Source organism: Lathamus discolor, chromosome 1 (genome assembly GCF_037157495.1).
Source record: "Lathamus discolor isolate bLatDis1 chromosome 1, bLatDis1.hap1, whole genome shotgun sequence".
Taxonomy (NCBI): Eukaryota; Metazoa; Chordata; class Aves; order Psittaciformes; family Psittacidae; genus Lathamus; species Lathamus discolor.
Window position 1 is genome coordinate 70,240,191 of NC_088884.1, and position 17,439 is coordinate 70,257,629.

General features: G+C 50.5%; 2 protein-coding genes across 4 annotated transcripts; both read left to right on the plus strand.

The window, feature by feature from the left end:
- On the plus strand, positions 1 to 8,264 carry EIF3D (eukaryotic translation initiation factor 3 subunit D). 2 transcript variants are annotated; one of them, XM_065679132.1, is made up of 15 exons: positions 1 to 132; positions 450 to 583; positions 1,215 to 1,260; positions 1,657 to 1,793; positions 1,894 to 1,979; positions 2,464 to 2,536; positions 2,665 to 2,780; positions 3,003 to 3,135; positions 3,747 to 3,894; positions 4,126 to 4,256; positions 4,719 to 4,804; positions 5,029 to 5,158; positions 5,641 to 5,783; positions 7,000 to 7,280; positions 8,156 to 8,264. In XM_065679132.1, the coding sequence occupies exons 2-15, from the start codon at positions 461 to 463 to the stop codon at positions 8,167 to 8,169; spliced, it is 1,647 nt and encodes a 548-aa protein (XP_065535204.1). In that variant the 5' UTR covers positions 1 to 132; positions 450 to 460; the 3' UTR covers positions 8,170 to 8,264. The 2 variants fall into 2 exon arrangements, with proteins under 2 accessions (XP_065535204.1, XP_065535207.1); XM_065679135.1 differs by having other exon boundaries at positions 2,668 to 2,780.
- Positions 8,265 to 8,357: 93 nt separating this feature from the next.
- Positions 8,358 to 17,098, plus strand: FOXRED2 (FAD dependent oxidoreductase domain containing 2). Of its 2 annotated transcripts, XM_065679117.1 has the most exons (9): positions 8,358 to 8,518; positions 8,878 to 9,423; positions 10,924 to 11,175; positions 11,687 to 11,956; positions 12,662 to 12,828; positions 13,444 to 13,609; positions 14,007 to 14,248; positions 15,117 to 15,287; positions 16,009 to 17,098. In XM_065679117.1, the coding sequence occupies exons 2-9, from the start codon at positions 8,900 to 8,902 to the stop codon at positions 16,272 to 16,274; spliced, it is 2,058 nt and encodes a 685-aa protein (XP_065535189.1). In that variant the 5' UTR covers positions 8,358 to 8,518; positions 8,878 to 8,899; the 3' UTR covers positions 16,275 to 17,098. The 2 variants fall into 2 exon arrangements, with proteins under 2 accessions (XP_065535189.1, XP_065535194.1); XM_065679122.1 differs by lacking the exon at positions 8,358 to 8,518 and having other exon boundaries at positions 8,611 to 9,423.
- The last annotated feature ends 341 nt before the right edge of the window (positions 17,099 to 17,439 follow it).

The window sequence follows — 17,439 nt, forward strand, 5'->3', positions numbered from 1 at the left end:
GCTTGGCGGCACTGCTGTCGCGCGGAGCTGACGCGCAAGAGGCGGGACGGGGCCGCGCAGGCCTCTTTCCTTGCGCGCCGCCGCCGCTGCCGCCGCATCCGGTGCCATCGGGGCCGTGAGGGGGCTGCGCAGGTGAGGGGAGTGCTGGGGGCGGCCCGGGACCGGCCTCCGGCCCTACCGGCACTCATCCGCTGGCGCCGGGACCCCCGGCCCCGCCCCGGCGGTGCCGCTAGTTCCGGTGGGGCCTGGCTCCCGCCCCTCCCCACGCTGGCACGCACAGCGCCGGGGCTCGCGGCCCACCCTGGCTGCTCGGCTCGGTGCGGGCCGGCTCGGGGGCTCCGCGGCCTGGCCTGTGCCGGGGTACGGTCGTGGTCCCCCGCGGCCCATTGCGGCGGGGTTGGCCGTGCGGCAGCTGACGTTTGGGGGGGTTTGCCTTTACTTCCCTCTAGAAGTTTAAGACATGGCGAAGTTCGTGACACCCGTGATCCAGGACAACCCGTCGGGCTGGGGCCCCTGCGCCGTGCCCGAGCAGTTCCGGGACATGCCCTACCAGCCCTTCAGTAAAGGAGACCGCCTGGGAAAGGTACTTCCAGCCATGTGCTGCAGCTGAGCGAGCACTGTGTGTCTCCTGCCCTCCCACCTCTGCATGCTGCCCCCGGCTTTTGCTTTCTTACTACCACGGTTGCTCTTCTGACAGCCTTCCTGACACGTAGCATGGTTGTGGCCGATTAGCAGGGCTGGCAAAAGGGAGGTGGGAGTTGAAAGGCTTAGTTCTGGAGCACACAGCAGTGTTTGCTTCTGCTGCTTAAAGCCCTGTCTAGATAAGACCAGAGGTTGGGGGAACTGTCATACTTATTTTAGAACAGAATGGTTAGGGTTGGCAAGGACCTTATGATCATTTAGTTCCAACACCCCTGCCATGGGCTGGGATACCATGCGCTAAACCATGTCACCCAAGGCTCCATGCAGCTGTCCTTGAACACTGGCAAGGATGGAGCATTTACTACTCCTTTGGGCAGCTTGTTCCAGTGCCTCACCACCCTCCCAGTAAAGAACTGCCTTATACCTAACCTGAACGTCCGCTGTTTAAGTTTGAACCCATTACCCCTTGTCCTACCACTAATGAAGAGTCCCTCCCCAGCATCCTTATAGGCCCTTCAGATACTGGAAGGCTGCTGTGAGGTAATATTGTGACTGTTTATGCTTGTCCTTAGGTGGCTGATTGGACAGGAGCTACGTATCAGGATAAGAGATACACAAGTACGTGTTGTCTGGCGGCTGCTCCTCATGACTTATTTCCTACCAAGTGTTCTTCAAGCGTCATTCCTGCTTTCATGTCTCACACCCGCTCTGGTGGTTACCTGCACAGCTCAGCAAGAGAGGCCGCTCAAACTAGGCAGCATGCCTCACCCTTGCTGGGAGAGCTCTGTGGGGCTCTCCCTGTCCTCAGGGCTTTTTCCTGATTTTTGTGCTGCCTCATGGCTGGAGCTTCTTGGGGATGCTTGGAAGAGCAGAAACATGCTGGTGTAAGGCCTGAGTCCTGGTGTATGCATCATAAGTGAAGACAGTTGGAAGGAATTTTGGGAGGAAAAAAAGGGTCAAAGTGTCAGGGATTTTTCTAGCAGCTGTTGTCAAGATGCTCTGTTTTATTTCCAGACAAGTACTCATCTCAGTTTGGTGGTGGAAGCCAATATGCATATTTCCACGAGGAGGATGAGACAAGCTTCCAGCTGGTGGATACAGCTCGGACACAGAAAACTGCATACCAGAGGAATCGGATGCGGTTTGCACAGGTAACGTGTTGTCAGAAATGGGCTCAAAAGTGAGCTTCAGTGGCACAGGAGGATTTTGCAACTAAAATGTTCTTTTCTTTTGTTTCCTTTGTTTCTGCAGAGGAACCTTCGGAGAGACAAAGACCGTCGGAATATGCTGCAGTTTAGCATGCAGACCCTGCCAAAGAGTGCCAAGCAGAAGGAGAGGTGAGGCTTCAGATAGGAGCATACCAAACTTGGATTGGAGCATGTGAACATACTGTTGACAAATTTAGGAAGTTGCTGTAACAGAACCCACTGGAGCAAACAGTCGGCTGGGAAGAATTTCAGGGTATTTCCAGTTCATTGTGCTGATGCCAGCAGTAGTTACAAGCATGGGTTTCAAGCTGCTATCTTAAGAATTTAGGAAAATACTTTAGTTGTATTTAGAAAGTAAATGGGGTGTTTTAAAGCAGAGCATTCAGAAGACTGCATTGCAGTCTTCAGAGATGAAAATGCTTAAAGAGTTGCTTGGAATAAAGAGCAGAGCTTTTAACGCCTGGGGCGTCTTGATCAACAGACAGCTCAGCAGCTGTTTCAGTGGCTCGGTGCCTAAAAGTGCTGCTCCTCTGTAATTTGGAAGCACAGAAATGGTTGTGGCACATAGGAATCGAGAATTTCTTTTCATGTCTTCTCATATTTGTCATTTTAGAGATCGTTTGCGCTTGCAAAAGAAGTTTCAGAAGCAGTTTGGAGTGAGGCAGAAATGGGACCAAAAATCACAGGTAAACTAGCAAGCTTTCTGCCCCCTGTGGTGAGCTCTGGCTGTGCTCGCAGGGCAGCTTCTTGCATGAACCCTGCCTGATACCTGTGTTTCTGTTTCTCTCTATCTGTCCTGCCTCTGGCCGCACAGCAGAAGCCTCGTGACTCCTCTGTTGAAGTTCGCAGTGACTGGGAGGTGAAGGAAGAGATGGATTTCCCTCGGCTGATGAAGATGCGCTACCTGGAGGTTTCAGAGCCACAGGACATGTGAGTTCCTAAAACAGCTGTTTGCGTGCTTCCTGAACTGACTGGATTTTTGGAAAGCAAAAGGGCAAGGGTTTCCTGGCCTGCTCCAGTGTTCTCACTGAAGTACCCAAAGCAGGGGGAGGTAACGGAGCAGACATCAGGCCCCACCTTGGTCCTGTGTAGTTTGTGGGTGTTGGTATCTGTAGTCGGGGTATCAAGGTGGTCTTCCTCTTACCTCTGCAGAGAGTGCTGTGGAGCCCTGGAATACTATGACAAAGCCTTTGACCGCATTACAACAAGGAATGAGAAGCTACTGAGGAGCATTAAGCGCATCTTCCATACCGTCACTACGACTGATGACCCAGTTATCCGAAAGGTACATTTACTGGTTTCTAAAACCCAGTAGTGTGTTTCTCAGCATGTGCTGTTGTGAGAGACCACCTGACAGCGTCAGACCAAAGTTAAGGGCAGAAAAATTCCACATCCTGAAGCTTGTAAAGGGATAGAAGCATTAGCTGGTAGCATTATTTTTCCTAGGTCCAATGTAGAACTATATTAATACAGAGCTAGGAATACTGGCCAAGGAAAAGCTGTCATTCTGGAAAAGCAATCAGACCCGTGCTTGAGCAGGGGAAAGAAACATCCATGTCAGAGATCTGGTTCTTGAGGTTTCTGCTTTTGGAGATGAAGAAGACTCTGAGATCTCTGTGACCTGATCAGGAAAGAGGAGCCATGCCTTTTCCCAACAGAACTCACATTTTGTAATAGATTTCTTACTTTTTCCTTGTTTGACTGAGGGTTGGCTTGGATTGCTGGATAGTACCTAATGCTTTCTCTAGCAGTTGGTGGTATACCCACCAGTGTAACTTCCTCAGCATGGGAGAAGTGTTAGCAAACCAGATCATTAATTTCTTCTGATCCTTGCTGGGAAAGGGAAAGCTTGTCTGTTCTTGTTGCTGAAACAGTTTTCTCCTTCTGTGTCTGTAGCTGGCCAAGACCCAAGGGAATGTATTTGCCACAGATGCCATCCTGGCTACACTGATGAGCTGCACTCGTTCTGTCTATTCCTGGGACATCATTGTCCAGAGAGTTGGATCCAAGCTTTTCTTTGACAAGAGGGACAACTCAGATTTTGGTAAGGAAAAGTCATGAAAGAAGTTTCTGTTACAGTAGCTAAAGTTTTCTTTATGCTGTTGTTTTGGAGTTTATTATGTGTCTCAGCGTTGAGACTGAGACTCCTGGAACAGTGTGAATACAGCAGAACACTTCAGTATTGATCTGCTCCAGTGTGGAGCTAGAGACTCACTGAAGCTGATGTAGTTATATTCCCCCAAGTATAACCACTTGTATCTGGTTTTCTTCCCAGATCTCCTGACAGTGAGTGAAACAGCCAATGAACCACCACAGGAAGAGGGCAACTCCTTTAATTCTCCACGCAACCTTGCCATGGAAGCTACCTACATCAATCACAACTTCTCCCAGCAGTGCCTGAGGATGGTAAGGTCAAGCGGTGCTGGGTAGTCAGGTCTGTGTTCGAGAGAGCCTCAAGAGGAGGCTTTGTTAAGGCTGCTGTGATACAGCCCACAAGCATTTTAGTTGGTATAAGTACATCACATTCATGCTCTTTCAGGTTGGAAAGAGGTGGGATTACTTGCTATGAGCAGCATGACTTTATTGTGGAAAGCTTCTCACCTTTATTCCACAGAGAAGAAACCCCACTCTTACTGGTGAAGCAGACAGGCTTCTGAGTATGCTTAGTGAAGCCAAAGTGCCAGTAGAAGTACTGCTTACAGCGAAATGACTGATGTGAAGATGAGGCTTCTCATCAGCTATTTTACTGGCTTAGCATTTTTTATATAATGGAAATGGGCTTCTGTTGCTGTAAAGGAATATTTATCCCCTAGGGGAGAGCTGCCTTGGGTTTTTAATTCTAACATGCCTGTCTGTTTTCTCCTGCAGGGAAAGGAGAAATACAAGTTTCCCAACCCAAACCCCTTTGTGGAGGATGACATGGATAAAAATGAAGTAGCATCTGTTGCTTACAGGTATGTTGATACCTTTTTGATGCCCAGGTTTGGCAAGGGGGGCAGGATGTTAGCGTGATATGGAGGCAAAACAAATTGAGTGTTACTGATAGAAGCTTTGCCATGAGTGGGGTTCCTGGATGTTCTCACAGGACATCCAAGGGGAAAAGGATTTTGCTGAGCTCTTGCATAGATGTGGGTAAGAACAAGAGTCAGAAATAAACTTCTGATTTGTTTGTTGGCAGATACCGAAGGTGGAAGCTGGGAGATGATATAGATCTCATTGTCCGCTGTGAGCATGATGGAGTGATGACAGGAGCTAATGGAGAGGTGTCATTCATCAACATCAAAACGCTGAACGAGTGGGATTCCAGGGTGAGGAAGAACCTGATCCCAAAGCTAGCTCTAACAGCTGCACTGCTGCTTGGCCTGCCAGGTACAGCAGGCAAGATGAGATAAACATCTGGTGGTGTCACCCAGGTGGTTATGTTCCACCAAGGGAGTATAACTTTGGTGGACAAGCAGTGCTGGTGGAGTTCTCCCCCAGGTGTGAGGGAGCTGGTTTGAACCCTCTTGTCCCAGGTGTTGAGCACAGTAGCCAGTCTGTTCCCATGCTTCCCATGAACTCTTCCCTCACAAACTTCCCTTCCTAACCAATGCCACAAACATTGACCAATACCTGTGGTTCACATTACTCCCCTTCCCAGTGCAAGGGCTTTCCCTGTAGATTGCTGTTGGCATTTCCCCACATGATACCATAAGGTAGGCAAAAAACTTCCTTGCATGATGTCAAGGCAGCAGAAGAGATGACTGCTACTGGCTTCTTAGGCTGACCCGTGCTTTGATTCCCCTCTCAGTATTGCAATGGAGTAGACTGGCGCCAGAAGCTCGACTCTCAGAGGGGAGCTGTGATTGCCACAGAGCTGAAAAACAACAGCTACAAGTTAGCCCGCTGGACTTGCTGCGCGCTGCTGGCTGGATCCGAGTATCTTAAACTCGGGTAAGATGGCATTTTCACACCAGGCATCTTGCAGGTGCATTTCCCATGAGGTAACCCAGCATGTACATCCAAGTAGAACCATTTGTAGAGTGAATAATCATAGTATCACCCCATGTTTTGAATGGCCAGAAGGGGAAGGTTTGCAGTAAGCACACTGGCTCTGGTGTGAGCCACTTCCCCTCAGCATCCAGCTGTTGTGTCCCCCACTGTGACTGACCTTGGAGGGGGTCTCACACATGTTTTGCCATAACATTTCAAAGCATTTTTATATGATTAGGATGGGACTAATTATAATTGGGGCTGCTCCGGGCTGGAGAAGAGAGGCTCTGTGGACCTCATAGCAGCCTTCCAGTGTATGAAGGGAGCCTACGATAATGCTGGAGAACGACTCTTCATCAGGGACTGTAGTGATAGAACAAGGGGTAATGGGTTCAAACTTAAACAGGGCATGTTCAGGTTAGATATAAGGAAGAAGTTCTTTGCTGTGAGGGTGGTGAGGCACTGGAACAGGCTGCCCAGAGAAGTGGTAAATGCACCATTCCTGTCAGTGTTCAAGGCCTGTTTGGACAGAGCCTTGGGTGACATGGTCTAGTGTGAGGTGTCTCTGCCCATGGCAGGGGGTTTGGAACTGAATGGTCTTAATGTCCTCTCCAACCCTAACCATTCTACGATTCTATTGCCAACATAGAAATAAACGCAGGGACTGTGCTGGCTGTCAGGAATTTGAGATCCTCATTGTCCTGTTGCTGGAAGATACGGTGGAGCGGTATAACCACAGCACTTTTTGAAATGCCAGTGTGAAATCAGTTGGATCCACGCTGTGGATAATGAACAAGAGGTGTTTGCTAATCCGGTTCTGGTGGTTCAGCAGTTCCAGATTCAATCTTTGGATATGGGACTGATGCATTTAGCAGCTGCCTAATTCCATAACTCCTCACTAATCATGTTACTGCTTAATTTTTACCTGTGGGACTAATTCTGCTATATCTTCTGTACTACCCCATCTGATTTGGGGTGGTGGAAGGATTACAGGTAAGTTACCGGTTGTCACCTTGTAGTGAGGAGATCCTCTTAACTTTCAGTGTTGGGAGTATTAGATTTTTTTTTTTAGCCCAGGAAACAAAACTGAGGTGATGGTGCTGATTTTTCTTGCTGTCGTTCTCCTGGCTGGGCTTAATCTCCTGATGTCCCTCTGGTTTCTTCTTGCCCTCCAAAGGTACGTGTCCCGCTACCACGTGAAGGACTCTGCCCGCCACGTGATCCTGGGCACGCAGCAGTTCAAGCCAAATGAGTTTGCCAGCCAGATTAACCTGAGCATAGAGAATGCCTGGGGCATCCTGCGGTGCGTCATTGACATCTGCATGAAGCTGGATGAGGGGAAGTACCTCATCCTGAAGGATCCCAACAAGCAGGTGATTCGCATCTACAGCTTGCCCGATGGCACCTTCAGCTCTGATGAAGATGAGGAAGATGAAGAGGAAGAGGAGGAGGAGGAAGGTTTGTAGCAAATTTGGTGACACATGCTTTAAAGATGATCTGGTCTGGGTGAAAAGGGGTGACCTGTGGTGAAGACCCAGTCTAAATGGTGAGATCTGATGAGTGCAATGGCAGGAGAGGAGCAAAGCTGGAGAACCTGCAGTCCAGAGGATGGGATCCAGTGGTGGAGCAGCTGTGGGTGACGCTGGGAGAGCTCAGATGGAGGCAGAAAGAGCTTGAGAGTTGGCAAGGCAGATGTCATGCCTTGGTGTGGATGCTGAGTTGAGGACTCATTTGGCAGGGTTGGGGAGAGGACCCAGAGCACCGACTGGGAAAACAAAGCCTGCCACGGGAGCCCTTTGTTCAGTGGCAGTGGGTGGGTGCCTGTTTCTGCTGGTACCAGCAGATTTGTTTAGTACATTTTTAGAAACGGGAGTGACCAGGTCAGTGCATTCAGAATGCATGGTGGCCAAGCCTGACTGAGGTGGCCTCACTAATGCCACTGGCGAAGCTCTGGTGACTAGCAGGTCATTGAGGAGTTCCAGAGCACTGATTGTGCTGCAGTGGGCAACAGCAAAAACATTTGACCCAGAGAACTTGTTTCTGTGATACACAAAACATCTTTCGTCAAGTTTTTGGTGTTTCTTGCAGGGGTGGGAGCCATAGACTTAGTTCTTACTGTGGTATTTTAGGTCTCTGCAGCATTTGTCCAGGAATGCGATTGCACTGCTGTTCCAAATGCATGGTGTTGGCCGACAGCTGTGTTGGGGGGGTGTCAGGCGCACAGAGGTGGGATGGATCCCTGGTTTCTGCTTGTTCCTTGTGGTGTTTCCTTGGCCAAGAGCGTGCCTTTCACCAGCTGCATTCACTTCATTCCTGTCTCTCATCTCTTTCAGAGGAAGAGAGCTGAACCCTGCGGGCTGCCCAAGGAGGCATCAGCGCCCGGGACCCCCCCTCTCCCTGCACACCGGCGGGACCGAGCGCAATAAAGTGACTTTGGCTCAGTGTCGCTGCCCTGTGCTGTGTGCGGCGCCTGCCCCTTTAAGCGCGCTGCCCCGCCCACCTTCTCCAGGCTGCCCCCGCGCCCGTGGTACGCGCGTCGCGGCGCCATGGTGCCGGCGGCGGGAAGCGGCGGCGGCGTGACGTGACGTGACGTGACGTGACGTGACGTGACGCGCCGGGCGCGCCTTACCTCCTCCCCCCCCTCCCGTTGCCGGTGGGCGCGGGAGGCGGGGAGCGGCGCGAGCCTGGCGGTGCAGGTGCGGGCGCTGGGGCCAATGGGGCGGGCGGGTCGCAGCGGGGGGGCCGAGACCGGACCCGATTGGGTGGGGGGGTTTACGCGTCCCTTTCCCCATTGGCTGTTGGGGTGCGGAGGTACAGTGAGGGGCGTGCGGCCATGAGCCCACAGGTGTTGCCGCTACCTGCGGGCCTCATGCTGTCTGCTATTGGCTGGGGCAGGGGGCCCTGTGTGCCCATTGGTTGGCTAACCGGTGGCCCATTTTGGTATTGGCTGGCAGGGAACAGGGCCCTGAGGGGTGGCGGTGGCTTCATGGCGGCCAGGCCGGGACCGGGGTTTCTCACCCGTTGTGTGACACCTCCCCGGTCCTCTCCCCCACAGGGGCGGCGGTCCCAGCCCCGCCATGACCCCAGCGGTGTGCAGGGTGCGCCTGGGCCTGGCCCTGTACACCGGCAGCCTGTGTGTGCTGAGCTGCACCGCTTTGGTCTACCACGACTACTGCATCGTTGGGGCAGGGCCCTCGGGCTTGCAGGCAGCGTATTTCCTCCAACGAGCCGGCCGGGACTACGTGGTCTTTGAGCGGAGCCACGCTCCCGGCAGCTTCTTCGCCCTCTACCCTCGCCACCGCAAGCTCATCAGCATCAACAAGCGCTACACGGGCAAAGCCAACAGCGAGTTCAACCTGCGCCACGACTGGAACTCGCTCCTCAGTCACGACCGCCGGCTGCTTTTCCGGCACTACTCGCGTGACTTCTACCCCAAGGCTGACGAGATGGTGCGTTACCTGGAGGACTTTGCCTCCCTGCTGAAGCTGCGGGTTCAGTACAACACAGCCATCATCCACGTCACGCTGGAGAGGGATGAGCAAGCCTGGAATGGGCACTACTTCATCCTGACGGATCAGGACAGGCAGAACTACAAGTGCAGGTAATGGGCGAACGCAGGGCTAGCCACGCCGCTCTCCATGGGTGTCTTCAGAGGCCCTGGCACAGGTTGCCCAGAGCAGCTGTGGCTGCCCCATCCCTGGCAGTGCTCAAGGCCAGGTTGGACGGGGCTTGGAGCAACCTGGTCTAGTGGAAGGTGTCCCTGCCCGTGGCAGGGGTTGGAACTGGATGAGCTTTAAGGTCCCTTCCAACCCAAACCATTCTATGATTCTGTGTATCCCGTACCGCTGCTAAGCTCCATTCCTAAAAACCTAGAAGTTACTCGAGTAAACATACGGAGTTTATTTCTCACCTCTCCTGGAAGCTCAGCTCCATGACAGCAGGTTTGCTGGCTGTCATTTGGAGGTGAGCTGGCAGGCAAGCTTGGTGGGGACAGAAGGCAATGCCGGGCACCCACGCACCAGGAGCTGCTCGAGCAGGGCTGGGACAGCAGGCAGTGCCTCTAGCCTCGGCTGCCTGGTGTTTCCATCCAAGTCACAAAGTTTTCTCTTAAGATTTAAGTAAAATTTACAGCAAAAGATAAAAAATTACTATATTTCACTTTAGTGTTAGCAATTAGTGACATTGCTAATGTGGTTTTATGGCTAGAAGTTAAAGGTTTTAAATATCAAAATCCCTTTCTATCCCCCTTAAAAATGAGTTTTGTTTTGCTGGACTAAAAGGCAACACAAATTTTAAATCAAAGTAACTTTTTTATGCCACATAGAATCACCTTTGAAACTTTAGTATTGTATCTATTTTCAGTGAGTACATATAAGTAGTACTTGCACATTCTTGAAGAGTAGAGGCAGGTCAAGGGTCTGGAGCGCAAGTCTGATGAGGAACAGCTGAGGGAACTGGGATAGTTTAGTCTGGAGAAGAGAAGGCTCAGGGGGACCTTATTGCTCTCTACAATTACCTGAAAGGAAGATGGAGAGAGGAGGTGACTGGTCTCTTCTCCCAAGTAACAAGTGACAGGACAAGAGGAAACGGCCTCAAGCTGCACCAGGGGAGGTTTAGATTGGACATTAGGAACAATTTCTTCACTGAGAGGGTGCTCAGGCATTGGAACAGGCTGCCCTGGGCAGTGGTGGAATCACTGTCCCTGCAAGTGTTGACAAAGTGTGTAGATGAGTCCCTCAGTGACACAGTGTTTAGTGGCGGCCTTGGCAGTGCTGGTTGAACAGTTGGACTGGATGATCTTGAAAGTCTTTTCCAACTAATTGATTCTATGATTCTAGTTTATGTACAGCACCCACACTGACTTTTGCTATATATAACAATATTTCTAGTTGTCCTTAGGATGGGGAAAAGAAGAACAGCTCAATAGGTGAAGCTGGGAAGAAGTTTCTTTTGAAACCATGACCTCTGCAGCCGATCCAGCGTGACTGCAGAGTTCACATCACAGCCATCCTCCATAGCAGGAGGAGGGAGTGATGAGACAAGAGTAGTGGTCCCTGATCCCACAATTCCTGTGTTTCCTACTGCTGTCCTGTTTTTGCAGCTGCTTGTTGGTTGCCACTGGGACATGGGTCCCCAACGTGGTAAACTTCCCTGGCTCCGAATACGTTGAGGGTTACGAGACTGTGTCCACCAACCCTGAGGATTTCACTGGGCAAACCGTGTTGATCTTGGGCCGAGGGAACTCAGCCTTTGAGACAGCAGAGAACATTCTGGGTGTCACGAATTTCATCCACATGGTGAGCCGGTCCCGCGTGCGCCTCTCGTGGGCCACCCACTACGTTGGGGATCTGAGGTAGGAAACCGCTTCTCTTCCTCTTTCTAATGCAGCTGGAGTACAAACCTGGACAATCACTTCTTGCCCAGGCAATGAGCAGGATTGGCACTGGAGGTGCTGTGGTCCTGCACATCGCAGAAGAAATACGGGGCCTTTTAGCTTTAGGCCCTTGGTTTAAAGCAGTCCAGGATGCAGTGGCTGAACACAGGAGCTTGATAAGAGCTCTTCAGGATCTGTGTGAAATAGGAAAATATCCCTTTGGAAACTGTCATAAAAAAGTGCTGGGTCCTAAGTTGTTCCCTTGCTTGCAGTCACAGAGGAGAGCTGAGAGGTTGACTGCATCCTGCAAGGTCAGTGAAGGTGTGTTACCTGTGCTGTTCCTGTGATGAGCCCTGAGGCTCTGGGGATAACCTTCGCACTGAAGAGGGATATGGGATACCTGGTAAAGGTTTGCCGTTTTCAGCAGCAGAGACAGAAGCTCTCCTCCCTTCTTTTAGCTCTTCTTACATTCTCCTTTTTTTTTCTTCAGAGCAATCAACAATGGCCTGCTGGACACCTACCAGCTGAAATCTCTGGATGGGCTTCTGGAGGGTGACTTGGAAGACCTGGCTATCGTCAAAGACAAGAAAGGGAAGTTGCACATCACACTCCGGTTCTACCTGGAAAACAGTAACATCAGTGCAGGCATTGACTCCATCACCCTCCCACAGGATGAACTGGATAATTTTGCCCCCCGCGCACCTTACGACCGTGTCATCCGCTGCCTGGGGTGGAAGTTTGACTTCTCTATCTACAACAGGTGAGAAGGAAACAGAATCTCAGGAAAGCAGGTATTTGGAGTACAGAGGAAACGGAAGAGCAGGTCCTTTCCTGGCAGCATTGCCTAGACCTCCACATGCTCTGAGGTGGCTGGTGCTGCACAGTCTTTTGTTGATGCTGCAGCTATAGCTGTGTCGCAGTGGGAACCACTGTGTGTGCCACTGTCTCAAACAGGTTGCAGGGCTGAGCAAATGGCCGTGTTGAGACCTGGATGACACAGAAAAACCTGTGCCTTTAGAAATTGATATCCTGACCTGCCAGATCACATGGAGAAGGCTAGCAGTGTTTTGTGGTTTGGGTTGGGATTTTTTTGAATGGTAGTACAGGTACAGATCGCTGCAGAAAGGTGTTGTCTGCTTTTTTTCCCTGAGGTTGCAGCCTTCACTCTACCTTGGTTTGTCTCCTGGTACATCCTGGAGATTAAAATGGTACTGTTAACTTCACTGTCTTCTAAAATTCACTGTCAGCGGCTCAGGCTGGAATTTGATCTTGTCCTGAGCTAACTTGGGATGAGCACCCTTGTCTTCTGGAAGATCCTCATTGAAGGAGTAAATCCCTGAAGACTGGGGGCATGAAGCAGTGTCGTGCAGTGGCTGCAATATAATGTGTATATAATATCAGAAACCCCTTCTATTTTTTCACCCAAGCCCTTTCTGACAGCCTGCTCTTGTCTTTTGCACGTCAGATCACTTAAAATTATGCCAGGGAAAGGGGACAAAAAGAAGTATCCTCAGATCAAACCCAACTACGAGTCCACAAGCACCCAAGGGCTCTTTGTTCTTGGCACTGCTAGCCATTCCATTGACTTCAGAAAATCTGCTGGGGGCTTCATCCATGGATTCCGGTATACAAGTGAGTACTGGGGTGTACAGAAAGGGCAGAGATGGCAATTGGTCCTCCCTTCGAAGGAACAGTTCATAGCTTACGGCTGGCAGTAAGAGCAACAAAACACAGCCAGGCTGCAGCTGCATCATCTGAAGTGGAGGAGAAGTGACTTGGGGTCATATCTGAAGTTTTGGGTTGTCTGTCTTTGTTTTGTCTTCTGTCTCTCTTTGCCCATTGTCTCTTACTTATGTAACACAATAGAGTTCTGCCTGCCAGACGCTCTGCCTCGTGACAGGCTGTGGGTGAGAGGTCTGTGCTGTGGAGTTAAAACCCAGTGGCTTTGGCCAGCAGATTATTTCTGTCTTTATGTATGTGCTCATCCTTATCATTAAGTACTCAGAAGTAATGAAACATCCCTTAGGATCCCACCCCCACGCCCCGCCCCGCCTGCTCACCAACCACTTTGCATCACATCAGCTTTCAGAGGGCATCTCCACTGCAGTTACCAGCAATTGGGGTGGGAGATCCTAAGCACAGATGAGCTGTAAAGCTTATTTATTGTGCCCTGCTAGTTATCTGTGTGATTTCTGAAATAAGCTTGGATGTGTTAATAAGGTGTCCTTGTTTCTCCCCATGTCTTAGCTCGTGCAGTTCACCGCCTACTGGAAAAGCGTCACCATGGCGTCCCCTGGCCATCCACAGTCTACCCTGTTACACAGCTGACCAATTCCATCATCAAGAGGGTGAACGAGGCCTCAGGCCTCTACCAGATGTTCAGTGTCCTGGCTGACATCATATTGCTGAGAGAGTGAGTGAGTAATTATTCCCAGCACTGCGCTCCATCATTTCATTCCTTTTTTCTTGACCACTGCTTCCCGTGTTGCCACCACATAAATTGCTCCATTGCTGCCTAAGGACGTTACAGTCATGTAAGCAGCCACCTCAAAACTTGTACCACTGCCACAATTTATGCCAGTATGGCCAATTCTGCCAGTTACCTCCCTCTCTTAAAGGGCTGAAAGGGTCCGGACCTTCTCTTTAGGCTCAGAGGAGTAATACCCCTCTACTGTCCCCAGGAAGAAGCTTTCCTTGAGCAGTGCATCTGATGGCTTTTTGGCCTTAGCCTGGACCAGCTGAGGGGGTGTTGGATCCCAGCTGGCTTTTCTCTAGTGGAAAAATTCGGTGGTTGTGGTTGCAATTCACAGGAATGCCACAGCATTTGAATACCTGGAAGAGTACCCAGTTGGAATCCTGGCTGAGCTGGAAATGCAGACAGGGAGAAAGGCTCCCAGTGGGCTCTTTGTCGTCATCATGGAGTATGGGAAAAATTTCTCTGGGGCTGACAAGGATGTCTTCTACTACAACCGAGCTGTGGGAGAGGCACAGCATGCCTGGCAGTCCAACTTTTTGCACCCTGTTATTTACTTCTACAAACACCTCCCAACAGGTAAGCTTTCCTTTGAGTTACCTGATAACTAGCAAACCTTGAGAGGGATAAATATACTTCACTGCCAAAGAAGGGGGTGGGACCTAAGGAATTGCACACCCTTCTCCTCCGCTTCTTTCATGTCCATCTTCTGGGGCACCCACCACCGCTGTGTGAGCTGAAAAAGAAGCTGGGAGTTGGCAAGAAGTTTCCATCAGTCAGACTGATGCACAGTGGGGGAGTTGTACCAAAGACCTCACATTTGAGAACAGAAACAAATAGGCACACTGGGAATTTCTCTGTTCCCAGAAAGAGGAACACTGCTTCCCTTTGGCTGGCACCCTGTGTTTATTTTGCAGAGTCCTGGCAGATGAGGCCGGGCTTTTTCAGTGTTACCACCAAAAGAAGGCCGTTCTCTGTGGCCTGCTCAGATCTGAGAGGTCACATAGTGAGAGGTAGCCAGAGGCAGGGGTTTGAAGATGAGTATTACAGCCAGCAAACAAATGCACTCAGAATAGATTTCCTTGGGAAATTACTGTGCTGAAATCTTCATCTCCAGAAACATAGGGTCAGGGTCTGGCCTGCCTTGCACAAGAAGCAGCATGATGGGTAGCAGCATTAAAGCTTGAAAGGAGCTCAGTCCGTCTGACAGTCCCTGCCCAGGGGGAACAGGAGTGAAATGACAGGAATACTGCGGGCAGGGACAAGGGGCAGCTGTGCAGTGGCAGGGCTGCTGAGGACAAAGCTAACAGAGGGGATTGCAAATGAAAGGTAGGGATTAAAAGGTCAGGACAAAAGCTGAAACAGCTGTGGTAGCTGCTTTCTACTGCCCAGGCACTTTTTAATGCTGTTTTGATTCTGAGAGATTCCCTTAATGCTCTCTTTGCAGAGCATGAGATGAAACTTCAGCCCCCAGACTGGCCTCTCCCTCGCCCTGATGCCATCCATCACATTGTGGAGGACTTTCTGACAGACTGGACGGCTCCGAATGCTCACATCCTGCCCCTGAGGCGGTTTTTGGAGAACTGCCTCAGCACTGACCTGCGCAATTTCTTTGCAGGTAATTCGTGCACAGGATGGAGGTGGCAGGAGGAGGAGGAGGGATGTGAGGGACACGCAACAGGAGTGATCTGCAAAGAGCTGAGATCTCCCTATGGCGTGCTGGTGGTCTCACCATCAGTCACACCTCTCTGATGCACTCTCCAGACAGTAAAAGATGCTGGTGCTGTGTGTATGTTCCCAAATACTCTTTGTTCCTGCTCACCACCAGAAAAAGACTGCCCCAGGTGCACCCAGATTAGAGAAAGGTGTATGAGGTTGGGTTCAATCCCTTTTCTAGCTTCAGTTTTCTTTCCTCCTCTATTATCTGAACGTTCCTTTATGCCACTGGGTACCAAATCTCTTTTTCTGTACTGATGATGGGAAATTGGAGTGCTGGCCTGGGAACCTCCTGCAGGACCTCCACGTGGCACACAGAGGGGCGTACAAAGAACATGCCAGAGGGCTGCAAGTTCAAATCCAGCTCCTTTTCCTCTCAGAGCATGGACTGGAGCTCTCACCCTGCATCTTCTGAACTCCGCAGAATGAAGTCCATTACTCTGCTGCCATCCAGGGCAGGGTACCGGCTGGGAAACTCTGGTTGCCTTCCATCATCCTCTCTGCTTGCCTTCCCTCCCCTCATCCTCTGCTTTTTGTTTTGAATGAGTCTTCAAAAGTTTATGGGAATTTTTCTCTGCGGGATATCTCTACTGAGTCTGATATTTGATCCTTTTCCCCCACAGAGTCCTGTTTCCTGTTTGCCTTCACCCGTCAGAAGCTGCCTCCCTTCTGTCGTCAGGGCTACATGAGAATGCAAGGTCTGGAGGGGAGTGAAGGGCTCTGGCGCCATGCCGTAGAAGCTGGCCTGCTGCAGGATTACAGCATCACAGACTTCATGGGTGACAGACCCCCTGATAGCCACAAAGGGTCACAGGACCAACTGCTGAGAGATCATGTCATATCGGTTCGTCCGCTGCAGCATCTCGTTAATGCCAAGGATGAGCTTTAACCTTTCTCACTCCACACTGAAACTCAAAGGTGCTGTTGTGACAATACTGTAACAGAGATCCACAGCAGGATTCTGCCCTGCCCCATGCACCTTCTCCATCCTCATGTCTTCCACTGATCATGAGTTGCCAAAGACCTGCTCAGATCTTGCTGTTACAAAGAGGACCAACGTGCTTTAAATGCTAAGCGAGGGGCTAAAATCCAGCTATGCTGAGGCTCCCGTGTTACCCTTGCAGAGTTCAGAGTCGCTTGAAGATGGTGTTTATCTCATGGATCAGTACCAGCAGTGGCTTCCAGGGGTCACAGAAGAGAGTGGAGGATCGCCTGGGTAACTTACAATGTCATGTCTTGCGTCGGAGGTGACCTACTGGTACTCGTGCAGGCCGGTGTGGGCTCTCTAGTCCTGGAGTGCCATACACTGTGTATACTTGAAGGTTTGTTTCTATGCTGAATCCCGAAGTGGCACTCAGACACACTCCCTGGTACTTTTTCTGCCTTTCAGTTAGGGCAGGTGTGTAGCTTGAGTGAAGATGGGTGTTTTTTACTGAATTTATAGGTCAGATAATTTGTCATTTCTTAAGGGCACTACAAGGGACCCTTCTCTCCAAGAAGGATGAGCAGCTTGCCTGGAATGGCAGATACACAGACTTACACTGGGTTCAGCTCCACTCTTCTCACGTTTCTCTTCTCCCAGCCCAAGCAACCATAAAGGTTAGCCCTTGTCTTTTATAAAGCATGACCAATAGTTCTCTTGTTTGCACTATGTCCCATCAAGAAAGTTTTGGGTGGACACTGATGTCATTAAAATGCTTGTTCTGTATTTTATTCCCTCTCCTGTTATTTTGAGATCATGCTGGCACTGACTTGGAGGCCGCTGGCATTCATTGCTCCTTCTGTCAGCCACATGCATATGTTTGTCACATCTCCATGAGCTCCTTCCACTGAAGCTAAAAAGCAAGAGCAGTTTCAAGCTTGACATTATGATGTCCCTGTGATTTCTAGGAAATGGAGGAGTGGCAAAAGGGAACAGGCTTTTTGCCTCAGCACTTGTTTTCCAGACCCTTGGCATCTAGAGGAATGTTCCTCTCTAGTGCTTCCAGAGTGGGGGAGTTCTAAAACTCCCCTAATCCTTCAAATTCATTTGGTGTTTCTGTAAAGTCCCAGTT